We start from the raw sequence: 22230 nt of genomic DNA, 5'->3' as shown, positions 1-22230 counted from the left end.
GCATCTGAAAATAGAGAGACGATAAACAAACATTTGAATCTGCGCGTACCTTGAGTCAAATCGAAGCGAATGACCAATACTCACCTGCAAACTGAAACAAAAATCGCGGAAAAAAGTGGAAAACTTGTTGCAGTACTGTCGAGGAGGGAATGAGAATCTCGATCAGTCCCGGAAAGCTCAAAGGGGTGGCATGCCAAACAAACTAAACTCCAACACAAATCTGAATAAAGTGTACATATTTTATTCAAAGGACATTTTCTTATCTCCTTCTAAGCCTCATCCTACTCTAGCTTGCCTGCCTTCCTTTTCTCTTTTGAATTTCTACTTACGTGCTAATTTTCCATCTTGTACTCACTATTGGGGCGCCCCTACCGTAATCGCTGTTCTGGCCGCCGCCATCATCATGGATGTCACCCTTCCGCACATGATTCCACACTACCCTGCAGTGCAGCCGTGGCTCGCTCGCTGGTGTACTATGCCTTCACGACGTCTGACCAAGACTTGCGGTTGCAACTCAGTGTCGTATACTGCGGCTGTCGAAGGCGTCTTTCGGTGGACCAGTGGTTCGGCCCTCTCCGGGCTTGACTCAACTCCCGACCGATAGTTCGCAGCCACCTCGCGGTCGCACCTGGTTCGAACAAGTCCGATGCCACTATCCGTGTGTGGATTAGCTGTAAATAGAGAAACAAAGCCCTAAGGCACCGAAGCCATCAGCCTCTGTGGTGTTGACATTTGCGACGAAGCACTTACTTCCGAGGGAAGGCTTTGTTTTTGAACCGAAGGATGGACGTGGAGGTTCTCTGCGAAGTGATCGACTTCTAGGCTGGCTGAATCAAACGACTGTGGAGCAAATGATTTACGTTTAGGGATTGTGCCGAGGACAACTTAATTTTGTCTTACCCGTCGTTCGTTTCGCTCTAGCGACGTGTATGCTTTCCGCGAATGGCATGAACTTTGGCGAGAGAAATCCGGTAGTGGTTGCTGTGAAATACCAGGTAGTTTCTTCAGCGTGAGTACTTATCGTGATAAATGGTTTTCTTACCGGTCCCTGCCTGGGTTGCATCCGATGGATTCGTCCTGGACGTCGTAACTGCTTTTAAGAGGTCTTGTCACGGGATGGAATGGAATTTACTCGTCGATTCTGTCCACGTGGAAGGTTCTTCAAGGATCTTCAAAGATGGCGGATGGATGGCGTCACCACCGCACTCTATTCGCCTTTTGTCACTAATGGTTCTTGATCCAATATGGTTGCCTTTTTGAGCGCGGCTAATTTTCACACTCCTAGCTTAACAGCACTTTATAGTTACGGATTACACGCCCCGGCAAAATCCTTGGGCTACGTGCGGGTTGAAAGTTTTACTTTTTGCCACACATCCACTGCGCACTTTCACTAGGCTTGTCGGAACTAATTTGTTCTTTCTTCGATGCAGATTTTCCGTGCGACGTGGATTGCTCACTGTACTACGGTACTCTGATTTTCATCATCGACTGTACTCGTCCACATACCCATCATTTTGCTGCTTGCGATGGTGTTGGTGAAGAAGAGAAGGGAGAGAAAGAGTAGCGTCGGTTTTCTATTCTCGTTTGCCTTGCCACATACCGATGGAGATGTGCGTGCGTCGCGCTGAGATTTTTCTCTGATCTTTGCCCTTTGCTCTCGCGGCGGCTTTCTGCTACCAGCGTCACCGTCATTGACACTATGGTATTTTGCTGATGCTCTTCCGTATCTCCCGGTGTGAGTTTATTTCGTGCAATACCAGCAAAGTAGTGGAGAATGCGTGTTACTGATTGCAGCTAACAGTGTTGGCTGATGATCTCTGTCAGGGCGGTCGGCTTTTCTGATTAAACAACTTTTGCAGGGGTTTTCAAGATGTGGCGTGCGGAGCGATACTTTTTCTTCCATTGGCATGGTTACAATAATTGGCTTAATGCTAATTTTGTTTCAAATGTACACTAAATCAACCAAACATATTTCAAACGTAACAAACTTTCACGACTTCAACTCCTTTATTTATGTTGGAAATGTAAACAAGCTTTGACATTTCACACCCACACAAGAGCATTCTTTATTTAGTCGACATACACAGGGCTGAGTAAGAGGCTTTTTCAACCTGGTATGGTCGACATTCGTTGTAGTCATGAAAAGCCTCTCATGTTGCTTGTAATTTTTTCTCGCATGCGAGAAAGTAAAGAAGCAACATTGAGATCCAGGCCCATGGCACGGGACGACTTTTAGCGTAGTCAACATCTCCATGTATTTACTCATTGTCGGGTAATTTGAATCGAGAGTGCAATCAGAATGCGAAGTTTTGTTTTTAATGTTTATGATCCATAATCGAGCAAGTGTCACAATCAAATCACTGATTGCTTTCTTGGAGGCTTGCAGGATGCCTTTGAATGTTTGCTCTCCTTCCAAAACCATCGAAATGTTGAATGAACTTCAACTTTTTGGCTGATTTAATCATATCAAAAATTGATAATCGAACCATAGCAAACAATTAAACAAAACAATGGTCTTTATTTTTACAGTTCTTACAACTGACAGTGGGCGACATTCACTTATCGCCCGGGACATCCTGGCTACAAGGAACACTGTGTATCGATATATGGTTGTCATGGGTCTGTTGAGATCGATTCATTAAATTTAAGTTTCGCAGAAAGATCACCAGTTCTCTTAGAATAAGAAACGCTAGAGTGATCTAATAAACAACCATAAATTGGTTTTGTAATTTCAAGTACAATTGCAGTTTGCAGATCACAATTGGGTCCTAAAATGTTCAATGAATTCTTGTTTTTATTTAATAATACGAAAGAGCATGTTCTTGCAACTACTTTAGCAAGTTTTCCAGCTCAAATAACGGCTATAACATTTTTAAACTTCAATTTTAAAAATGGTTCCAAATATGAACCTTGACACTTGTGATCATGTTTGACATTCACTTTTTCGACAAAAATTCCACAGGGCTTATAGTTTTAACACTGGGGTAGTTCCTACCTGACATTTCGGAAGGGACACGGAAAACAAAATATACCCAAAATTTGAGTTTAAACCAAGGGGTGTGACAAAATCTCAAAAATCATAAAAAAATGTTTTTTTGTACTTAAACCAATGAAAACCATTTAAAAATTGAGTAAACATATGTTTCTGCCCTAAACTTAAGCGTTTGATACTAAAATTGGGACAGGGCTTTAGGACCCTATTTAATAATTCTAATTAATCCTCGGGACAAATCACCTGTCCAGATCATGGCGACATAGAAGTACGTATTCAACTAGATAGTGAGCCTCACTATTTCAAATTCACGTAATTAAGAGCAACAGCACTTGACGCTCAGGAACAATCATTGCTTTCAATTAAATTGAATTTGAGATAGCAGAGAACTACTAGTTGAATAGGTCTTCATAGTTGACCAAATCTCGACACGCAGATCCCTCTACCTAAAAGAAAGACCTTGGAAGCTCCGGCTCTTTTCCTTCAAGCGACCGGAAAGGATTGCTATATTTCTATTCATAGCAGGCTCACTCTTCCAAATTCAAGTGATTTTGAGGAACAGCACTTGCCGCAAAAGAACAATCATTGCTCCAAATTAATATGAATTTCGAAGAGAAGAGAACTATGTACAGAATAAACGGCAGTTTTATCCACATGGTAGCTCGAAGAAAATATTCGGATATTGTAAGTTTTGACAAAGACAACTTCCGCGACAACCAGGCTCACTCTTCCAATTTTATATGATTCCTCGGAACAGTACTTGCCGTCCAGGATTAATCATTGCGAAGAATCAACTAAAATTTGCAGAGCAGAGAGTTGTGTAGCGAAACTTATAGTTGGACGCCTGGGAATCCTATAGTCGGAGGCAGAGAACAAAAACCGGATTCATGCAAAAGCAAGCTCATTCTTCCAAATTTAGGTGATTTCGAGCAACAGCACTTGCCGCATAGGATCAATCATTGCTCCAAATCAATTAAATCTGGAAGAAGAGAGAACTTTTGCTTGAACTTTTTTTTTTCGTAATCTGATAACTCGATTATAGAGAGCCCCATAATAATAATAAAAAACTTTGTTTTTTTTTACACCCGATCCGGGATAATAGGGTCCTAAAGCTCTGTCCCAATTTTAGTATCAAACGCTTAAGTTTAGGGTAGAAACATATGTTTACTCAATTTTTAAATGGTTTTCATTGGTTTGAGTACAAAAAAATATTTTTTTTATGATTTTTGAGATTTTGTCACACCCCTTGGTTTAAACTCAAATTTTGGGTATATTTTGTTTTCCGTGTCCCTTCCGAAATGTCAGGTAGGAACTACCCCAGTGTTAAAACTATAAGCCCTGTGGAATTTTTGTCGAAAAAGTGAATGTCAAACATGATCACAAGTGTCAAGGTTCATATTTGGAACCATTTTTAAAATTGAAGTTTAAAAATGTTATAGCCGTTATTTGAGCTGGAAAACTTGCTAAAGTAGTTGCAAGAACATGCTCTTTCGTATTATTAAATAAAAACAAGAATTCATTAAACATTTTAGGACCCAATTGTTACCTATGTGATAGGTCACAATTCAGATTTGTTTTTTTTTGTATTTTTTTCTTTTTGTTATTTATATATATTTTTCTTCTTTTTTTTGTAAATATCCAAATAGTCTCAAGTCAAAAAAGGTTATAAACTTACTTTATTGATCCTACGTGTTTCGCAGACGAAATTCCACATGTTCCGCTCCTACCCAACTAGATTTTTCACTTTTAGAACGTTTAATTTCCGGATTTACAAAACGACGAAATTAAGATTTTCAACTTTCGCAACCTAACCACTACTTTCGCCGCCCCGCTGTATAGTGAGACAAAGTGACTTAACCACTAATCAAAACAAACCACTACTTGAGCCGATTTTACATTGGTAGAAAAACGTCGAAAGTAACTGTATGAAACGGCTTATTATTTTGTTATAATTATTTTTGTTGTAAATAATAGAAACTACCTAGTTTTTGCACGCGATCTGATTGTATGTAAAATTTGAGCGATGTACACGGCGAAAAAGCCGATTTGAAAAAGTGTTCGAGATTTGTATATTTGTGAATAATTATGCTTAATACTAGAATAAATGTAAATATGCTAATACGTAAATATAATCCCTTTCCCCCTATCCTTCGATACCAGTTACCCTTAATCTAACCAATGAATTAAATAAAACAAACATGAATCTATATAAATAAAAATGGAATGGTGTTTGTATGTCATGAAAGAGTCAACGGATTTGAAAAATACTTTCTATGTTTTGTTCGTCAAGGGTTCCGACGTGTTTGTGTGTATTAAAATCCCAGGATATTCACCAGGAAAGTTGGAAAAACGATAGTGAACGGAACTGTCATTTGGTATGGTACGATCCATAGCATTTTTCAGCAGCCTACTTGATGGCAAGACAAAGTTTGCCGGGACCATTAGTTTGTAAATAAAAATAATTTAAATTTGAATTTGAAACCCTTCATATAAAACCTCTGGTATCGCCATTCCCTTTATGCACAAAAAAAAAACATGGCGCTAGATACCAACCATACGGAAGCAAAACTCTCACGGGAAATGATCCGTATACACGGCTACTATGCTTCGTCATGATTTTGAAAGGCAAATTTTGCATATAAGGCGATGCAAGAGGAGCCAACGGGATCTTTTGGTAACTAATTTTCTACAGTTCGATTCGTTTGTGACCTAAAACCTTCATTTGAATTCATCCAAGAACTAAATTCCTACCAGTGTCAATCTCTCGTAGTACCAAGATAAGTGGAGGTGAACATCTAGTGCAGAATCGAGCGGAGCACAGTCATCCAGATCCGGCTTAAGGTAGTCTCGACACTCGACGCAAGGACGCAAGCAACGAAGTCCAATCGGTTGGCCAGAAGAAGAGTAAACCAGCAAGTAGTCAGGTGAAGTTAATTTTGTGCATCCCTAAATGCCCCATGAAGTTCCTTCCAAAACTATGAATTTGTAAATATTAAATAAATTAGGGGGAGATCCCCCAGTGCCGGACAGCACCCAATACCGGACAAAGTCGAAATATTGAGAAATCGTGGTCCAATCAAGATGGTGTATTAGTAGAAAAGAGAGCTATTATGTAGACTAATGTTTGCGTAGAATAACGAATCCTTGAAATATGCATGCCTTTTTAAAAAAGTAGAAAAGTTTGAAACTCTTTAAAAAATTGACGTATTCTCTTAATTTTGAGCCTATTTAGTAATTATTTTGAATATGAAAAAATACTTTAGATACCGCAAGCATGATCGAACATGATCCTAATTTGATAGAATGAATGTATTTTGTACCATAATTGAACTAAATATGGACAAATTACAATTTTCGTTAAGCACCACCTGTCCCTCAGTTTCGGACAGCTTCATTTGTTATATGATATCTTTGTAATTATTGCGTCAATGTCTCAAAATACTTTCATTTTTCATGGGTTCCGTCGATCATGGTATCAAACATGCAATAAAATTAAGAAGAATGAACATTCAGAACAACATCGTAAAATGTGCTATTTTCCATCATATATGGAAGAGTTTTTTGATGGGCATCTTGCAAATTAAGAAAAACTCAAATTATTCTTGTAAATGTTGCAAATGCATTGAATTGGTAATTATAAACTATTCCTATAGTGTACACATTCAATGATGTTCAAATTTGCAGAATTCGAGGCATTTCCAGATCGTGTCCGGTATTGGGTGCCACCTTTCAAGATCGATCAATTTGGTACTAAAACACATCATTAAAATGCATTGTCAAAATTCATATTTATATTTTCAAATTTATTTTTGTACACTATAAAAATGATAATATTTATCACAAATGGGTAACACGAGCCCATAAAATCAATAGTTTTCGAATTATGAATTTAGTGGCTTAAGTGTCCGGTACTGGGGTATCTCCCCCTACTCGTTTTAAAGTTGAAATTGAAATTTGTAGTGTTAAGGCATAATTATTTATTTAAAGTGCTATTCCTTTCCTCCCTCTTTCGTTGTGGATACAATGATTTCGCGAAGCAAGTGTGGGTTGTGAGTCCGCCCCTGAACGATTCTCCCGGATAGACCCTGAGAGGGCTTAAGTGTAAATAATTTTGAAAATTTTGCGTGTTAATTAGTTTTTTTTTTAATTTTTAATTGAAGTTTTTTAAAGTTTTTTTCTTAGTGTTAATTTTCTTAGTTTTTCCTAGTCAGTTTTCTTCTTATTATTATTCTTAAAATTTATATTGAAATTACAAAGTGAAGTAACTCAATAGTAACACGTCTTCTTCAAAAAGATGCGCGCTCCTTCCGACTAGACCTGTGCGCCGCCGCGCCACGCCACCGCCGCCGATTAATTTTACGTTACGCCGACGCCGATTGACGTATCGGCGGCGCGCCATACGCCGGTCAGCGTATCGCCGCCGACTTTATATTTTCACGCCGATTAATAGGGGGAGATCCCCCAGTACCGGACACTTAAGCCACTAAATTCATAATTCGAAAATTATTGTTTTATGGGCTCGTGTTACCCATTTATGATAAATATTATCATTTTTATAGTGTACAAAAATAAATTTGAAAATATAAATATGAATTTTGACATTGAATTTTGATGATGTATTTTAGTACCAAATTGATCGATCTTGAAAGGTGGCACCCAATTCCGGACACGATCTGGAAATGCCTCGAATTCTGCAAATTTGAACATCATTGAATGTGTACACTATAGGAATAGTTTATAATTATCAATTCAATGCATTTGCAACATTTACAAGAATAATTTGAGTTTTTCTTAGTTTGCCAGATGCCTATTAAAAACCACTTACATATATGATGAAAAATAGCACATTTTACGATGTTGTTCTGAATGTTCATTCTTCTTAATTTTATTGCATGTTTGATACCAGGATCGACGGAACCCATGGAAAATGAAAGTATTTTGAGACACTGACGCAATAATTACAAAGATATTATATAACAAATCAAGCTGTCCGAAACTGAGGGACAGGAGCTGCTTAACGAAAATTGGAATTTGTCCATATTTAGATCAATTATGGTACAAAATACATTCATACAATAAAATTAGGATTATGTTCGATCATGCTTGCGTGATCCAAAGCATTTTTTCATATTCAAAATAATTATTAAATAGGCTCAAAATTAAGAGAATACGTCATTTTTTTAAGTTTTTCAAACTTTTCTATTTTTGTAAAAAGGCATGAATATTTCAAGGATGTGTTATTCTACGCAAACATTAGTCAACATAATAGCTTTCTTTTCTACTAATACACCATCTTGATTGGACCATGATTTCTCAATGTTTCGACTTCGTCCGGTATTGGGTTCTGTCCGGCACTGGGGGATCTCCTCCTATTTCAGCTCGAAAAAAATAAATTTGAAAAGTGACATGGGAAATGGTTAGACCTTACTTTCGGAATTTGTACAGGACATCGTTCATATAATGCGTCAAAGGATTTCTTCAAAAAGTTCTTCAGAGAATTATTCATTGTATTCTCCAGAAATTGTAATACGGATTGCATCGAGAATCAGAAATTCTTCTGATAATAACTTTTGGAGATTCTTCAGAATTTCTTCAATAAATGTGAATTTGTTCAGAATTGATTCCAGGATTTTTTTTTCTTCAGATTTTTTCCAAATATAAAGTTAAAGTATTTGTCCATAAACTTCTGTATAAGTTACACTGGTCACCTCCGAATCTATATTCAGGAACTTAATTCATGAAATCTCTTCAAGGATTTATCTGATATGTTTTTTATTGATTGCAGTGACTTCTTCATAAATTGCTTCAAAAATATGTCTTTCAGGTTCTACCAGAAATTCGTGGATTTGGAAAGATTCCACTGTGAATTCTTCAAGGAACTCATCGTTGGATTGCTTCATATTTTTCTGGAATACTTTTATTCGGATCTTCTTCAAGGATTATTTTTGATATTTCTTCATGAATGATTTTGAAAAAGTTCCAAAAATTATTCCTGGAACTTGTCCATTAGAGTGATGCAAATTTATTGGCTCCCCTATGCTTTAACGATGTCAATTATGGTAATTAGCATCCTCCAAAAGTTTTAAGTGATTCGGATGAAATTTGATTGTGCACACGCCATTTGAAGTTTATATGAAGATTACTATGGAAAACGAAAAACTTTTGTGTTCAGCCCCCTATCTTTTCGTCATAATATTTTATACAAAAGTGAACAAACTCTCCTCATGCGAAATTCTTTCAGCTACAACTTTGCCGAAGACCACATTTCGATTGAACGTCAGGATAAATTGCTATTCATAATCATAAAGTGGGTTTGCATTTTGCATGCTTAACCAACTGCTCGGCAGGCAACATTGGTGCTCCTGGCGGGAAGAATAGATCAAAGTAATCTAGGCTACTATGTTTTACAGCTAAAAAAGCAGTGTTGCTCTGAATGTAATTGAATGATCATCTCAGCATGATTTAGACTTTGCTATCAATAATTACAAATTATCCTTAAATCCTATCAAAATATGGTCTTCGGCATAGTTGTAGCTTTAAAGATTTTGCATGAGAAGAGTTTGTTCACTTTTCCATAAAATATTATGACGAAGAGATAGAGGGCTGAACACAAAAGATTTGCCTTTCCCATAGTAATTTCCACATAAACTTCAAATGGCGTGTGCACAACAAAATTTCTTCCAAATCACTTCAAATTTTGGGAAAATGATTTTCACCGTAATTGACATCGTTTAAGCATAGGGGAGCAAAAACTTCAAAATTTGCAGGGGGACGGACCTGGTGTAGTGGTTAGAACACTCGCCTCTCACGCCGAGGACCTGGGATCGAATCCCATCCCCGACATAGTCACTTATGACGTAAAAAGTGATAGTGACGACTTCCTTCGGAAGGGAAGTAAAGCCGTTGGTCCCGAGATGAACTAGCCCAGGGCTAAAAATCTCGTTAATAAAGTCAAACCAACCAAACCAACCAAAATTTGCATCAGTCTATTGTCCATGCATTTCAAATAAACATCTAAGAATTCTTTCAAAAAGTGTCCAGAGATTTGTTTAGACATATTTTTATAAATTTTTGCACGCCACTAATAAAAAATGCATACATATAACTTATAAAGCCTGTCCACGTTAAATTTCGGACACCCAAATAATGGCAGCAAAAAAAAGTTACTCATAATTCAACAAAAACAATTGTTATTTCAGAATAAAAGAGTTATATCTACAAAATAAACAGTTGACAAGGATGTTAATCCTTCTTTCTGTAAAATTCTCGAACTTTCTGTGGTACACCCGCCATCCGTGTCCGAAATTTATCGTGGACAGGCTTTAGATCCCTTCCAACAATACTCCATACGTTCCTCTAGTGATACATCTAAAAATAAGAAAAGGAATAATCAAAAGGATCTCTTCAGTGGTTCTGCCAAAAAAATTTCCATTTTTTTCTCTTAATGAGTATTACTTGAATTAAGGATGCTTTAATTTTTACAAAGAATTTATGTGTTAAAAAGACACCCCTTGGAATCTTCAGAAAATGACAAAAAATCTTCATTGAGTTTTTCCAAGGAACAAATATTTCTTCTGCCATCTCGAATTCTATCTAGGATTCCTAATCTGCCCTTACCATGTATTCACCTTGGTCTATGTTAAGCCATTCAAAGGTTGTTCCAGAATTAATTATCGGATTGCTCTAGTGATTTCTTCGTTAAAAGTCTTAGAATTCCGCTGCTAATTTCTTCGAAGATTCTTTCATAGTTTCTTGAAAGAATCTTCGAAGAAATTTTAAAGAATATTACTATAAATTATTAAACTGTTCTTAAGAATCTTACAGAATTTACTACAATGATCCGTTTTGCCTACCAAATGTAAGAGAAAATATCGTTTGTGGGCACCTGCATGATTTGCTTTGGATTTGGAGGGGTTTTTCTCGCCTTAACTTTCTGAATGCAATAATAAGCACTACAATGCAACGCATATTTTAGCGAAATAGAAGGTTTGAAAATACCCCTTGCCGAAGTAAGTCAAAAGTGACAAGATCCTGTAAAATTGTCTCGCATAAGTTTTGCAGAAAACGATTCCGTTCTCAAAACTCTCATAAGAATATTCAATTAGGCATCAATAACGAATCAATGCTGAAATGTAAAATTTTCTTGGGAAATTGCCTGCCATTAGGCGTACTCCGCGGTTCGAGGTGTTTTTAATATTAAAATAACTCAAAAAGTAAATGACTTGTAAGCGTTTGACCTTCATATTCAAGCCATGATTTAAGTACAGTGAATCCACAATTAAGAATCACCCACAATTTATGAATCAGCTGCCTTTAAAGGACAAAATAACAGTAAAAAATAGCACAAAACATCACGGAAACATTTTCGCTTATAATTAATTTTGAGTAAAATTGTTTACGTGATTTTTTGTGTTGATTTTTGTTGTTATTTTGTCATTTAAAGTCAGCTGATTCATAAATTGTGGACGATTCTTAATTGTGGATCCACTGTATGTAACGACATTTTCAATATTATCGAACGTTGTTTACATAGGTGATCAATTTTATCTCATTCGAAAAACAAAATACAGTATTCGTCATCAAACGTCAACATCCCACCGCAAAATCGCTAGTGTTTGGAGGGGATTTTAACCTCCAAATTGCCAAATCATCACCTCCAAGTTAGTTCTAATGCCCTCCGTTATACGAAATGTGATGGCGCGTCGATCGTCGCAAGTTTATTGTTAAACAGTCAATATAGTCACGAGCTATAGGTGACAGTACTCGTTTTAAAAGTAAAAACCTTATCAATGTTGCCCCGGATTACGTTAGCGGCTTAGGTGTCCGGTACTAGGCGATCTCCCCCAACTTATAGTTTTTTTTTCAAAAAAAATCTGTAAAACTTCCTCTACATATATTTTTTAAATTCTCTATGTAGATTTCTAGAGGAATGCTACCAAGTTCAAGCGTCACTTCAAGAATTCCTCAGCAAAATCCCCTATACGTTTTTCTAAGGATATTTGAACACATTTCTTTAATTTCTCGGGAATTTCTTCAGGGATTCCTCAGATGACTTCTGCACAAGTTCTTTCTTGGATGTTTTTGGATGATTTCTCCACATATACCGGCTAGAGTTTTTCGGTGGATTTTATTTTTGAACATTCGTGTTCTTGTACCTTTGAGGATCCTGCAAAAATTCCAAATTACCAATTATTCCCTATGAAATCTCTCTAGTAAATAATTTATGTGTAATTCAGGTTCTTCCATGTATCTTTTCAGAAAATATTTCTAAACTTTATCCCAGATTTTCTTCAAACATTCATTTAAGAATTATTACTGTTTTTTCTTCGACAGATAATCCTCTAATATAATCTTTAGGCATCCTCCCAGAGTTATGTGATGTGATGTAATGTGACAGGAATTTTATCAACAACTTCTCCGAGTATTCTTTCAAGATGGTTTTGAAATTTTATTAGGAAGTCCCTATGAATTTTATCAGAGATTGTTACAGATAAACAAATATAGAGCAGCAACTTTAATTGCTCTATCATTTGAAGAACACACGCCCTACAGTTATTAAAAGCCCACAAATATGGATCAATGTTTGATGAAATACATAAATATTCATAATTTATTTTGAGTACTGGGCTAGATTCATACATATTTACTCATTTATGTTTCTTAAATAACGTTAAAAACATTTAACATATGCTAGCTTAAAATCCATACAACTTTGCTAACAGTTATAATAGAATTTGATGCATTTTCCCCATCGTAGAAAATAAAATTTGGAAATTGTAATTTTGTATGTATAGCTTTTACCGTTCCTTACGTAGTGAGCCCTCTGTTCCTAGGTTCTAATAAATTATTAGTTGTACCAAAAAACATTCGTTTTTTGTTCTCGTTATCCGGCCTAGTAAAGTCAAAGCAACGTAGGAGAAGATATCCTGGCCGCTCGAAACAGTGATTCATAACTGGCACTATGAATAAATCAAAGATATGGCGATTTGAATAAAATGCCATCTATAAAAAAATCATGTACAATTCTACCAAAACATAAACACTTAAGCAAGGTAAGGTACCGCGGGGCAAGTGGGAACGAAAAAAACGATAGTTCAAACAAATTGTTCAATAAAATTTTCAAATGTCAATGTTTTTCAAATCCAACAACACAATCACGTTTTGGCAACATATTTGCTGGTGTGTGCATGAAACTAATCGAATAATTTCGAAATTGTGAAAACCTCGGAAGAAAGTTTTAGAATGAGCCAATGGACGCAGTTACCTCGCTAAGCGGGGCAAGTGGTACACATCCAGTTTCATGCGTCAATCCACATCAGTAAGTCAACCATTACAATAATAGGATTGATAAGTCATAGATTTTTAATTTTAAGTACATATTTGATGTACATAAGGGATCAACCATAAAATACGTTACGTTTTAGGAAGAAGCCCTTTATTTAATAGTATGTCACCTCACATTTAATATTGACTGAAAATTCCTCAATAAAAGCATAAAGAGGAATTGAACATGTTCAAAATATATCATTTATAAGTTGTTTATTAAAATGTAGCACATATACAATCAATAATTGACGAAATTATAAATAAGTTTTGTTATTATTTATATACATGGCAGAAAACCACCTTATGGGATGGAATTGTTTTCCATCACTACTTAATTTGGTAGAAATAACAAATAAAGTTCAAATAACATAGGAAAGTAATCGTTCTCATGATGCATTTCAAATTTCAGCTGTGTGTTTGTTCAATTTTGAAGTCGTATTTCAAAAATAAAAAAATAATCAAAAAATAAAGAATAATAACACTTTTCTTCTCCCTCTTATGCAAATACGTAATTTGAGATTGATCTTTTTTGATAAAAATCATTTGTTTGAATGTTTTAGTGCTACTCTCTAGCAAAATGTATGAAACGTGTACGAAAAGTTTTGATTCTGGTTTTTGTTTTGATAGGTCCCACTTACCCCAGGTACAAATATATTTTGGGGTAAGATAGACCATCGAAAATTTCATATGAAATGAAAACAAAATACTGGTTTATCGTTAGCAGCTTGTAATAATACTGAACATTATAGCTTACTGATGTAAATTCGATTTAAAACACATTTATTTTTTGCTAGTCAATGCAAGACGTGAAACATGTCACAATTTGTCATGCAAGTTGAAAATGGCGCTGAACTGACAACTGTTACATGAATCACATGGTAATAAAAATAACAATATGTTTAGTACTAAATACATTCCTTGTCATTGTATCTTCAACTTTCTAGAAGAATACCCCCATGAAAAACTTTTCCTAGTTGAGCTATGACGAAACGCCCCACTTACCCCGAATTCTCACTTGCCCCGGGGTACCTTATGCTGTTCCGCTCAAGAAAAGTAAAAGTTTCTACAGAAGAAATTCTAAAGAAATTTTCTACAGTGAGCTCCATTTGAATTGACATTTCTTTCGTACTGCGATCAAAGAAAAATGCTTTTCTTGAGCAATTCTTGCAAGAAATTTCCCACGCATCGAGATAGGCGATTACTTTTCTGTTGAAGTGCATACTTCCCATTAACATAATTTGCACAAAATAAAATTATTAATTTAGCAGCTGCTTATACAAGCTCAAGTATTAAGGTTTGGAATGTATCTTTTTCATATGAATTATTATTTAAATATAAAATACCTAGCCGAAGATTTATTATAAAGAAACCTTGAATGCTACCTTTGATTTCTTACCAAAATGTCCGAAAATTAGAAAAAAAAACCATTTCATAAAGATATGGGAATGGGGTTTTCCAAGATTTTTGTTGTTTGATCTATATGAAAAAAAGTGGAATGTTCAATTTTCGACCACGCCGATGTACGCCGCCACCGCCGCCGCCGAAAATGGTCAACGGCGTGACGCCGATCACGCCGCCGCCGCCGGTGCAAAATTACCCTGACGCCGCCGCCGATTAAAAATATTTCGGCGCACAGGTCTACTTCCGACGTCTACGCCTCACTACTTCATGCGCAGACGGCGCCTCACCGATGATTTGTGGGCTTCAACGGGGTACTGCCGTTGTACTTACGGTCGTCACCGAAAATGGGAAATGCTGGTTGCTGGCTCCACTGACTCTTGATGAAAACGATTTGCTGCTCTTGGCCCTGTCCGGGGCGCAAAATTGACGGACGTAGGCGGCTTTTAGGTTCATTTTAATTTCATCGAACAACTCTTTCCGCTTGTTTTTAATCTGCTGTTCGTCTTCTTCAGGTGGTACGTGATTGTCGCGGTTGCTTAATATCAATCATATCAGCTGATGGCTGATGGTCTAAAACTATCAATATCACTTTGATTTGACAACCAACAGCAGTGATGCGACATCGCACTCTAGATCAAAATCACTGCAGAATGAGTGATCACGTGGTCATTATCCATGCTATTAATGTTTTTCAGTGACCAACACATAGTTTCAATCTATCTGCAACACTGTCGAAAATATCGTACTGATAAATTGCCATTTTATCTGCTTAATTTAAAGCTAAACTTAACCCATCAGTGATATCCATAGTCTATCGCCATCAATGCACTGGTGATGGAGTAGACAGCATGATGTTGATGTGATATGGAATGATCCGATTTGTATCGCAGTCGGCCTGTAAAAATCAGCAAATTTTAAACATTGATAGTGACATCGAGCAACTCTGGTCGCGGATCTTAGAATACTCTCTACCGTCTGAGACCTTTTGTCGACCAAAAACTACGAGGTAGGGCGTGTATTTGGTTGACTCGTGAACCGATGTTCTGATTGCGTCCGCTATTTGTTGAATGTCGTCTGCCCAATGGTTGTGGGACTTCTTTAGGGTCGCGCGTATGGCCGTAACGATTACCCGGTTCACTCTTTCCGTATTATTCACTTGTGGGTGAAACGCAGGTGTGAGCCAATAATGGGGCACATGATTGTCTTCGAGCAGTTTCTTGAATTCCCGCGAGACAAACTGAGATCCATTGTCGGTTAATTTAATTTCGGGCACTCCAAATAGACGGAAAATCATATTTTCCACGAAGTCTACCAAAGAGTGAGCTTTGGCTTCGCGAAACGGTTGAATCAAGACGAACTTACTGAAGACGTCTTGGCTACTAGTAAGCAGGTGTTTCTATTCTTACCCGATGGAGGTAACGGTCCTACATCTTCTTCTTCTGTCGGGTGTGGGATCACTGCGTCCATTTGTTAGGACTATTGTGATATACCCTATTACTCTATGTACACAATGTTTTCCAGTAGCAAATGTGCCTCCGGAATACTTTGCGCATTTGACTGAACTTTGAACCATCTGCCATTGATGGGCAGAAGTCCTAGGTTGCAGTGTTGTAGTTCCCCCAATCTGGCGTGATCAGCCTAATAAAGCTAACCACCTCCCTGGGGGATGCGTTCCAAATATCAGCTGGCTGTAAGTAGTGCTCGCCAAATATTTTGAACCTACGATGGATGTGTGCACTGCAAGAGCAGAGAAGGTGTTGTGAGGTTTCGTCCGTCTCGTCACAGAAACGGCAATTTGTGTTTTGGACGACACCGATCTTGTATAAGTGGTATCTGCTTGGGCAGTGACCAGTTATTAGACCGATGCTGAGATCCCTTTTGTTGAGACCTATAAGTTTTTGTGTTTGTGTCGTGTTTATTGTTACGAACCTTTTGGACTGATTCGCATTGGAAACTGTATTCCAATTTGATTGAATTTGATCGAACAACCAGTTGTTCAATTCCGTGTTTAGTGCAGAGTTTGAAATGCCAAGGAATGGCTCTGGACCAATGAACATATTGGTTGATCCATTCCTTGCTAGCTGATCGGCAATTTCGTTACCCTCTAGACCCGTATGTCCTGGGATCCAATATAATTTAACTCGATTGCGTTCAGCTAGGGATTTCAGTGCAAGAATGCATTCCCACACAAGTTTTGAGTTGCAAGTGAAAGCCTTCAAAGATTGAAGCGCTGCTTGACTATCAGAGAAAATACAGATGGTGGCATGTCTGCAATTTCTTTTCAGACACAGCTGCGCACATTCCTTGATTGCATAGACTTCTGCTTGAAAAACTGTAGGCCACTGTCCAAGAGAGACAGAGATTTTGGTTTTCGGTCCGTATACTCCAGACCCTGTCAAATTATTCATTTTTGAACCATCTGTGTAGAATTTAATAGATCCCGGTGAAATGGTGAGTCCACCTCCTTCCCATTCCTCACGAGAAGGAAAGAGCACCGTGAATGGCGAGTCATAGTTTACCACTTTTTCCATCCAGTCATTACATTTCTCAACAATAGGATTTATCGAAAATTCGTTTAATATACTGAGGTGACCTGTTAAGTCCCCAGTAAGACTGTTGATCGTTTTAGCCGAAGAGCGCTTTTCTCAGCATCCAGCTTTATGAATTGATCCAGCCGGGGCAGATTGAGTATAGCATCTAGGGCAAACGAGGGGGTACTACGAACTGCACCGGTTATGGCAATACAGGCAGTACGTTGAATTTTGTTCAGCTTAGCTCTAGCCGTAGCTTCCTTTGTTTTAGGCCACCAAACAAGGGAAGCATAGGTTATTCTAGGCCGAACGATTGTTTTATAGATCCACATGATCATACTGGGGTTTAGACCCCATGTTTTACCACAGGTCTTTGAGCAAACCCAGAGTGAATTGAGACCTTTATTTATGATTGTTTGAAGATGGGTGTTCCAATTTAGTTTTGCGTCAAGTGTGATGCCAAGATACTTGACCTCATTTGAGTAAACTAATTGTATTTGGTTCAAGAAAAGAGGGTGGAGTTGCACCTTTCGTCTTTTTGTGAACGGTACAATTCTCGACAACTTGTTCAAATAGTCTCAAGTCAAAAAGTGAATGAATTTACTTTATTGATCCTACGTGTGTCGCAGGCGAAATTCCACATGTTCCGCTCCTACCCAGCTAGATTTTTCACTTTTAGAACGTTTAATTTCCGGATTTACAAAACGGCGAAAGTAAGATTTTCAACTTTCGCAACCTAACCACTACTTTCGCCGCCCCGCTGTATAGAGAGACAAAGTGACTTAACCACGAATCAAAACAAAACACTACTTGAGCCGATTTTACACTGGTAGAAAAACGTCGAAAGTAACTATATGAAACGGCTTATCATTTTGTTATAATTATTTTTGTTGAAAATAATAGAAACTATCTAGTTTTTGAACGTGATCTGATTGTATGCAAAATTTGAGCGATGTACACGGCGAAAAAATGTTAAAAAGGTGATTCTTTTTAAAACAGTTTTAGAAGACAGGTTGTGATTCTTCTCAATTAGTTTTCTCAAAACCGTATGGAAGTTACTTACGTCGATTTGAAAAAGTAATCGAGAATTGTTGTTTTTGAAGGGTTTATTCCTAGTTTCTCTTTTTGACACCAGGTGAGTGTGTGATTGAGAGCAATTTGCATCCTTGATGAAATAACGCTGTCAAATTTGCCTCGTACAATAATGACAACGTCATCTGCGTATCCAACAACTTCAAAACCCCTTCTTTCTAAGCTATCTAGCAGTTCGTCCACCACTAATGACCACAATAAGGGAGAGAGTACTCCCCCTTGAGGGCATCCCCTAGTAGCCATTACAGTAATGCGCGAATCACTCAGCTCAGATGAGATCTGTCGATTTGCTAGCATAGCATGTACCCAGGTTGCATGGGTCGAAGTTTCTCCTCAACATTGCCGAACCTATAGACGAATAAGAAGCGTTATCGAACGCGCCCTCGATATCAAGAAATGCTATAAGAGCGATTTCTTTTGCATTCAAGGTTTTCTCGATCTTGTTCACTAGCGTGTGCAGTGCTGAGACCGTTGATTTTCCGCTTTGATAAGCAAATTGGGATTTAGAAAGAGGCATAGTTTTCATAAATTTAGAATCTATATACTCGCATAATACCTTCTCCATGATTTTAAGCATTACCGAGGATAGGCTTATCGGTCGGAATGCTTTAGGGTTGGTTTTGTCCTCTTTCCTGATTTTGGAATAAAGACAACTCGAACTTGACGCCAATCGTTTGGAATGTGTCCCAGAACTAAACTTGCCTTAAAAATCTCTATCATGTGTGGAATCAGTGTCTCTTCCTCTTTTTGGATAAGCGCTGGGAAGATTCCATCCATGCCAGCAGATTTGAATGGCTCGAAAGATCTCACTGCCCTAACAACCCTATCGCGAGTAAAAGCTTCTTTGGCAACCTTTATTGCGTCCCTTTTTGTTCCTGAGACCCCTGATAGGAACCCGTGTGGAACTGAGACGTCAAGTATGGCACCTTCAGCATTTAGACTCGTTTGTGGGATTGAATCAGGAAAGTGAACTCTTAGCATTTCACTCAGTGTTTTACGAGGTTCCACAGTGAGTGAACCGTCAGTCCTTTGAAGACTTCCCAAACCATTGGAGTGATCCTTCGAAAGAGTTTTATGAAGTCGAGCAGCTACGGGAGTTTTCTCAATGCTTTCACACATGAGAACCCATGATTTCCGTTTTGCTCGTCTCATTTCTTTGTTATACTCTGTCAGAGCCTTTCGGTATAGACTCCAATCAGAAGTGCGTTTGGCTCGGTTGAATTCCTTCCGAGCAGTTTTTCTGAGTTTATCAAGGTTGAAGTTCCACCATGGAACATCTCTGTTCGAACTAACTGTTTTGATCGGACAGCTCTCTTGATAAGCATTTAGAATTTTGTTTTTAATAGAATCCGAAGCTGCTTCTAACTGTATAATGGTCTGAATATTCGGCTCTATTATATAGTCTTCAGAACGGAGAATAGCTGAGTAGGTTTCCCAATCAGTTTTCTTGGGATCTTTAAACGACTTTTGAGTCATTAGACCCCCTTCCCACTCGAAGACTATATGTTTATGGTCTGACATACGTGCTTATTCTGCGCGGCGTGTGAGTCGAGACGACTCGCTCTCACCGCGAGTGACGTGAGACGACTAATGCTAATCGAATGGGAGCGAGTCGACAATTGTCACCTCGTTCGACTCGTGTCACCTCACACGCCGCACAGAATAGGCACGATAGATATTTCATTAGAAACATGCCAGTTTTTTTTATTTTATCCGAGATGGATTGACTGCATAAAGTCAGATCAAGGACTTCTTGTCGTAAGATGTTTTCAAATGTAGGCTTATCACCGACATTGCATATGTCAATATTTTTGAAGGAAAGAAACTGCAAAAGATGCTCACCTCTGATATTTGTGTTTGTACTTCCCCATACAAGGTGATGAGCATTGGCGTCACAACCGATGACGAAGGGGATGTTGTGTTTTTGACTGTAAGAGACAAGAGCAGCCATCTCTGGAGGAGGAATGTCTTCTGCGTCGCCAGGGAAATACGCCGAAACCATAATGATCTCAGTACTGCCCCTAGCAGTAGAAACCTCCATCCTGACCGCCACGATGTCCCTTTTGATGAATTCTGTAATTGGAAAACATTTAGTATCATTGCGTATTAGAATAGCTGCTCTGGGAGAGAGCTGGCTGTCATCATATACCAACCTACACGAGTTTAGTTGAATACCTTTTATTCGAGTTTTGTTGACCCATGTCCTACATAGTCTAGTGTAACGAATTGCCACGGGTATTCCACCGGTTTTTGAGAACCCATAGGTGGCGTAACGTTGACATTTCCGGCTTTACTAACTTAGCTTTGAGACATTCTCGACAAAATTTTCGAATTTCAATGTTCATTCTTGGTCAGTAGTAACGATTTTTAATTGCAGCCAGTGTTTTTTCGAAACCGCAATGTGCCTTTTCGTGTTCCTGGCGGATTATATTATGTATCCGGTAGAAATCAAGACCAACATTTATTTATAATTATTGTTTTCTCGGGCCCCGTGCGTCGCAGCTAATATGTGAATAGTGCGCTGTGTTCATAAAAATCGTAAGAATGCAGCGCCACACTAAAAAACTGATTTCAAAATCGCGCGAGTTGAGGCACGTCGCGAGTCTCACTGGCGTGATCCGGATTGGTGGCAGTGCGACAATATCGCAACGTTCGGTTCTCGGAGGATAGCATTTCCATGCGAATCGTGGGTCACTCATCCGGTTTCCTGTTTTGTCGAATCGAAAAACTCTGCCATCCACTATGCGAAAGTCTTTGTACTTGTTCGGATTGGACTGAATTCGTTCCATCAGTTCCTCTTGTTCAGCGTCTGGCTGGGAGATTACCACCGTGTCCACTTCAATCGACCTCGATAGACAGTCCGCGGTAATATTTGCCTTACCCTTCCGGTATTCCAGGTCAAAATCATAGGCTTGGATTCGTAGTGCCCATCTCAACAGCTTTGCATTTCCGGTCTCTGTCCCGACGTTAAAAAGCCACAGGAGGCTTCTCGCGTCTGTGATGACCCGAAACTTCGTTCCCTCCGCATAATGTCGGAAATGTTGGATTGCGGACAGTACCCCTAAACATTCCTTTTCGACCGCCGCGTATCTTCGTTGTGTACGGTTGAGTTTTTTGCTAAAGTAGCTAATTACTCGCGTTTCTCCGTCCTGCTCCTGGACAAGGGCCGCTCCAATGGCCCGATCTGAAGCGTCCGATTCGATGATGAACGGTTTTGTGAAATCGGGGTTCCCTAGAATCGGTGCTGAAGTTAGGACAGATTTCAGTTCTCGGAATGCAATTTCCGCTTCCTTAGTCCAGACAAACTTTTTGTTCTCCTTCGTGAGGAGATCTGTGATTGGTGCCGTAATTCTACTATAATTCTTTATAAATCTTTGATAAAAGCCTGCCAATCCCATGAGGCGGCGAATATCTTCTTGAGTTTTTGGTTGAGCGTAATCTAGAATTGGCTGAATTCGAGCCGTGTCAATTGCCACACTCAATCGCAAATGCGCCCGATTACCGCAGGGGGGGAAAGTGGGCGAAATTGACATCAGAGTTCGTATCGAAAGATAATATCAGATGTGCCTCTATGTTTTTCTCACTTAGTTCGTGAAAAACGTTATTTTTAAGAAACAGTTGTGCATTAGATGATTGCAGTTTATCAAATAAACTGTTAGGTGAATAAAACTCAATTTGTTTACTTTTGTCAGTTAGGCCGTTGTTCTGGTACTGTATTGAAATGTTAATTGAGATAGTTATAACTTTTCAGAGAAGCAGAACTCAAGCGTAAACTAGTGTTCACCACAAGCACAATACTTCATTCTGGCACTTTTGAACGTCCATATTGCAACTTGTTTTTAATATGCCTCGACCGAGTTGGCAGAACGCGCCCATAATTTTCTCTGA

The 22230-nt window shown here is 38.3% G+C and overlaps 1 protein-coding gene across 1 annotated transcript; it reads right to left on the bottom strand.

Annotated features, from left to right (window-relative positions):
* Positions 1–225: 225 nt before the first annotated feature.
* On the bottom strand, positions 226–2020 carry LOC110676656. Its single transcript, XM_021845402.1, has 4 exons — positions 1043–2020; positions 901–981; positions 751–840; positions 226–693 (listed from the first exon to the last, which is right to left on the bottom strand). Exons 1-4 carry the CDS (start codon positions 1061–1063, stop codon positions 436–438), a joined length of 450 nt encoding a protein of 149 aa, XP_021701094.1. The 5' UTR covers positions 1064–2020; the 3' UTR covers positions 226–435.
* Between the last annotated feature and the right edge of the window lie 20210 nt (positions 2021–22230).

Source organism: Aedes aegypti, chromosome 2, assembly GCF_002204515.2.
Source record: "Aedes aegypti strain LVP_AGWG chromosome 2, AaegL5.0 Primary Assembly, whole genome shotgun sequence".
NCBI classification, from domain to species: domain Eukaryota; kingdom Metazoa; phylum Arthropoda; class Insecta; order Diptera; family Culicidae; genus Aedes; species Aedes aegypti.
Note: the sequence above shows the minus strand (reverse complement) of the source record. Positions and strands in the feature narration are given on the sequence as shown.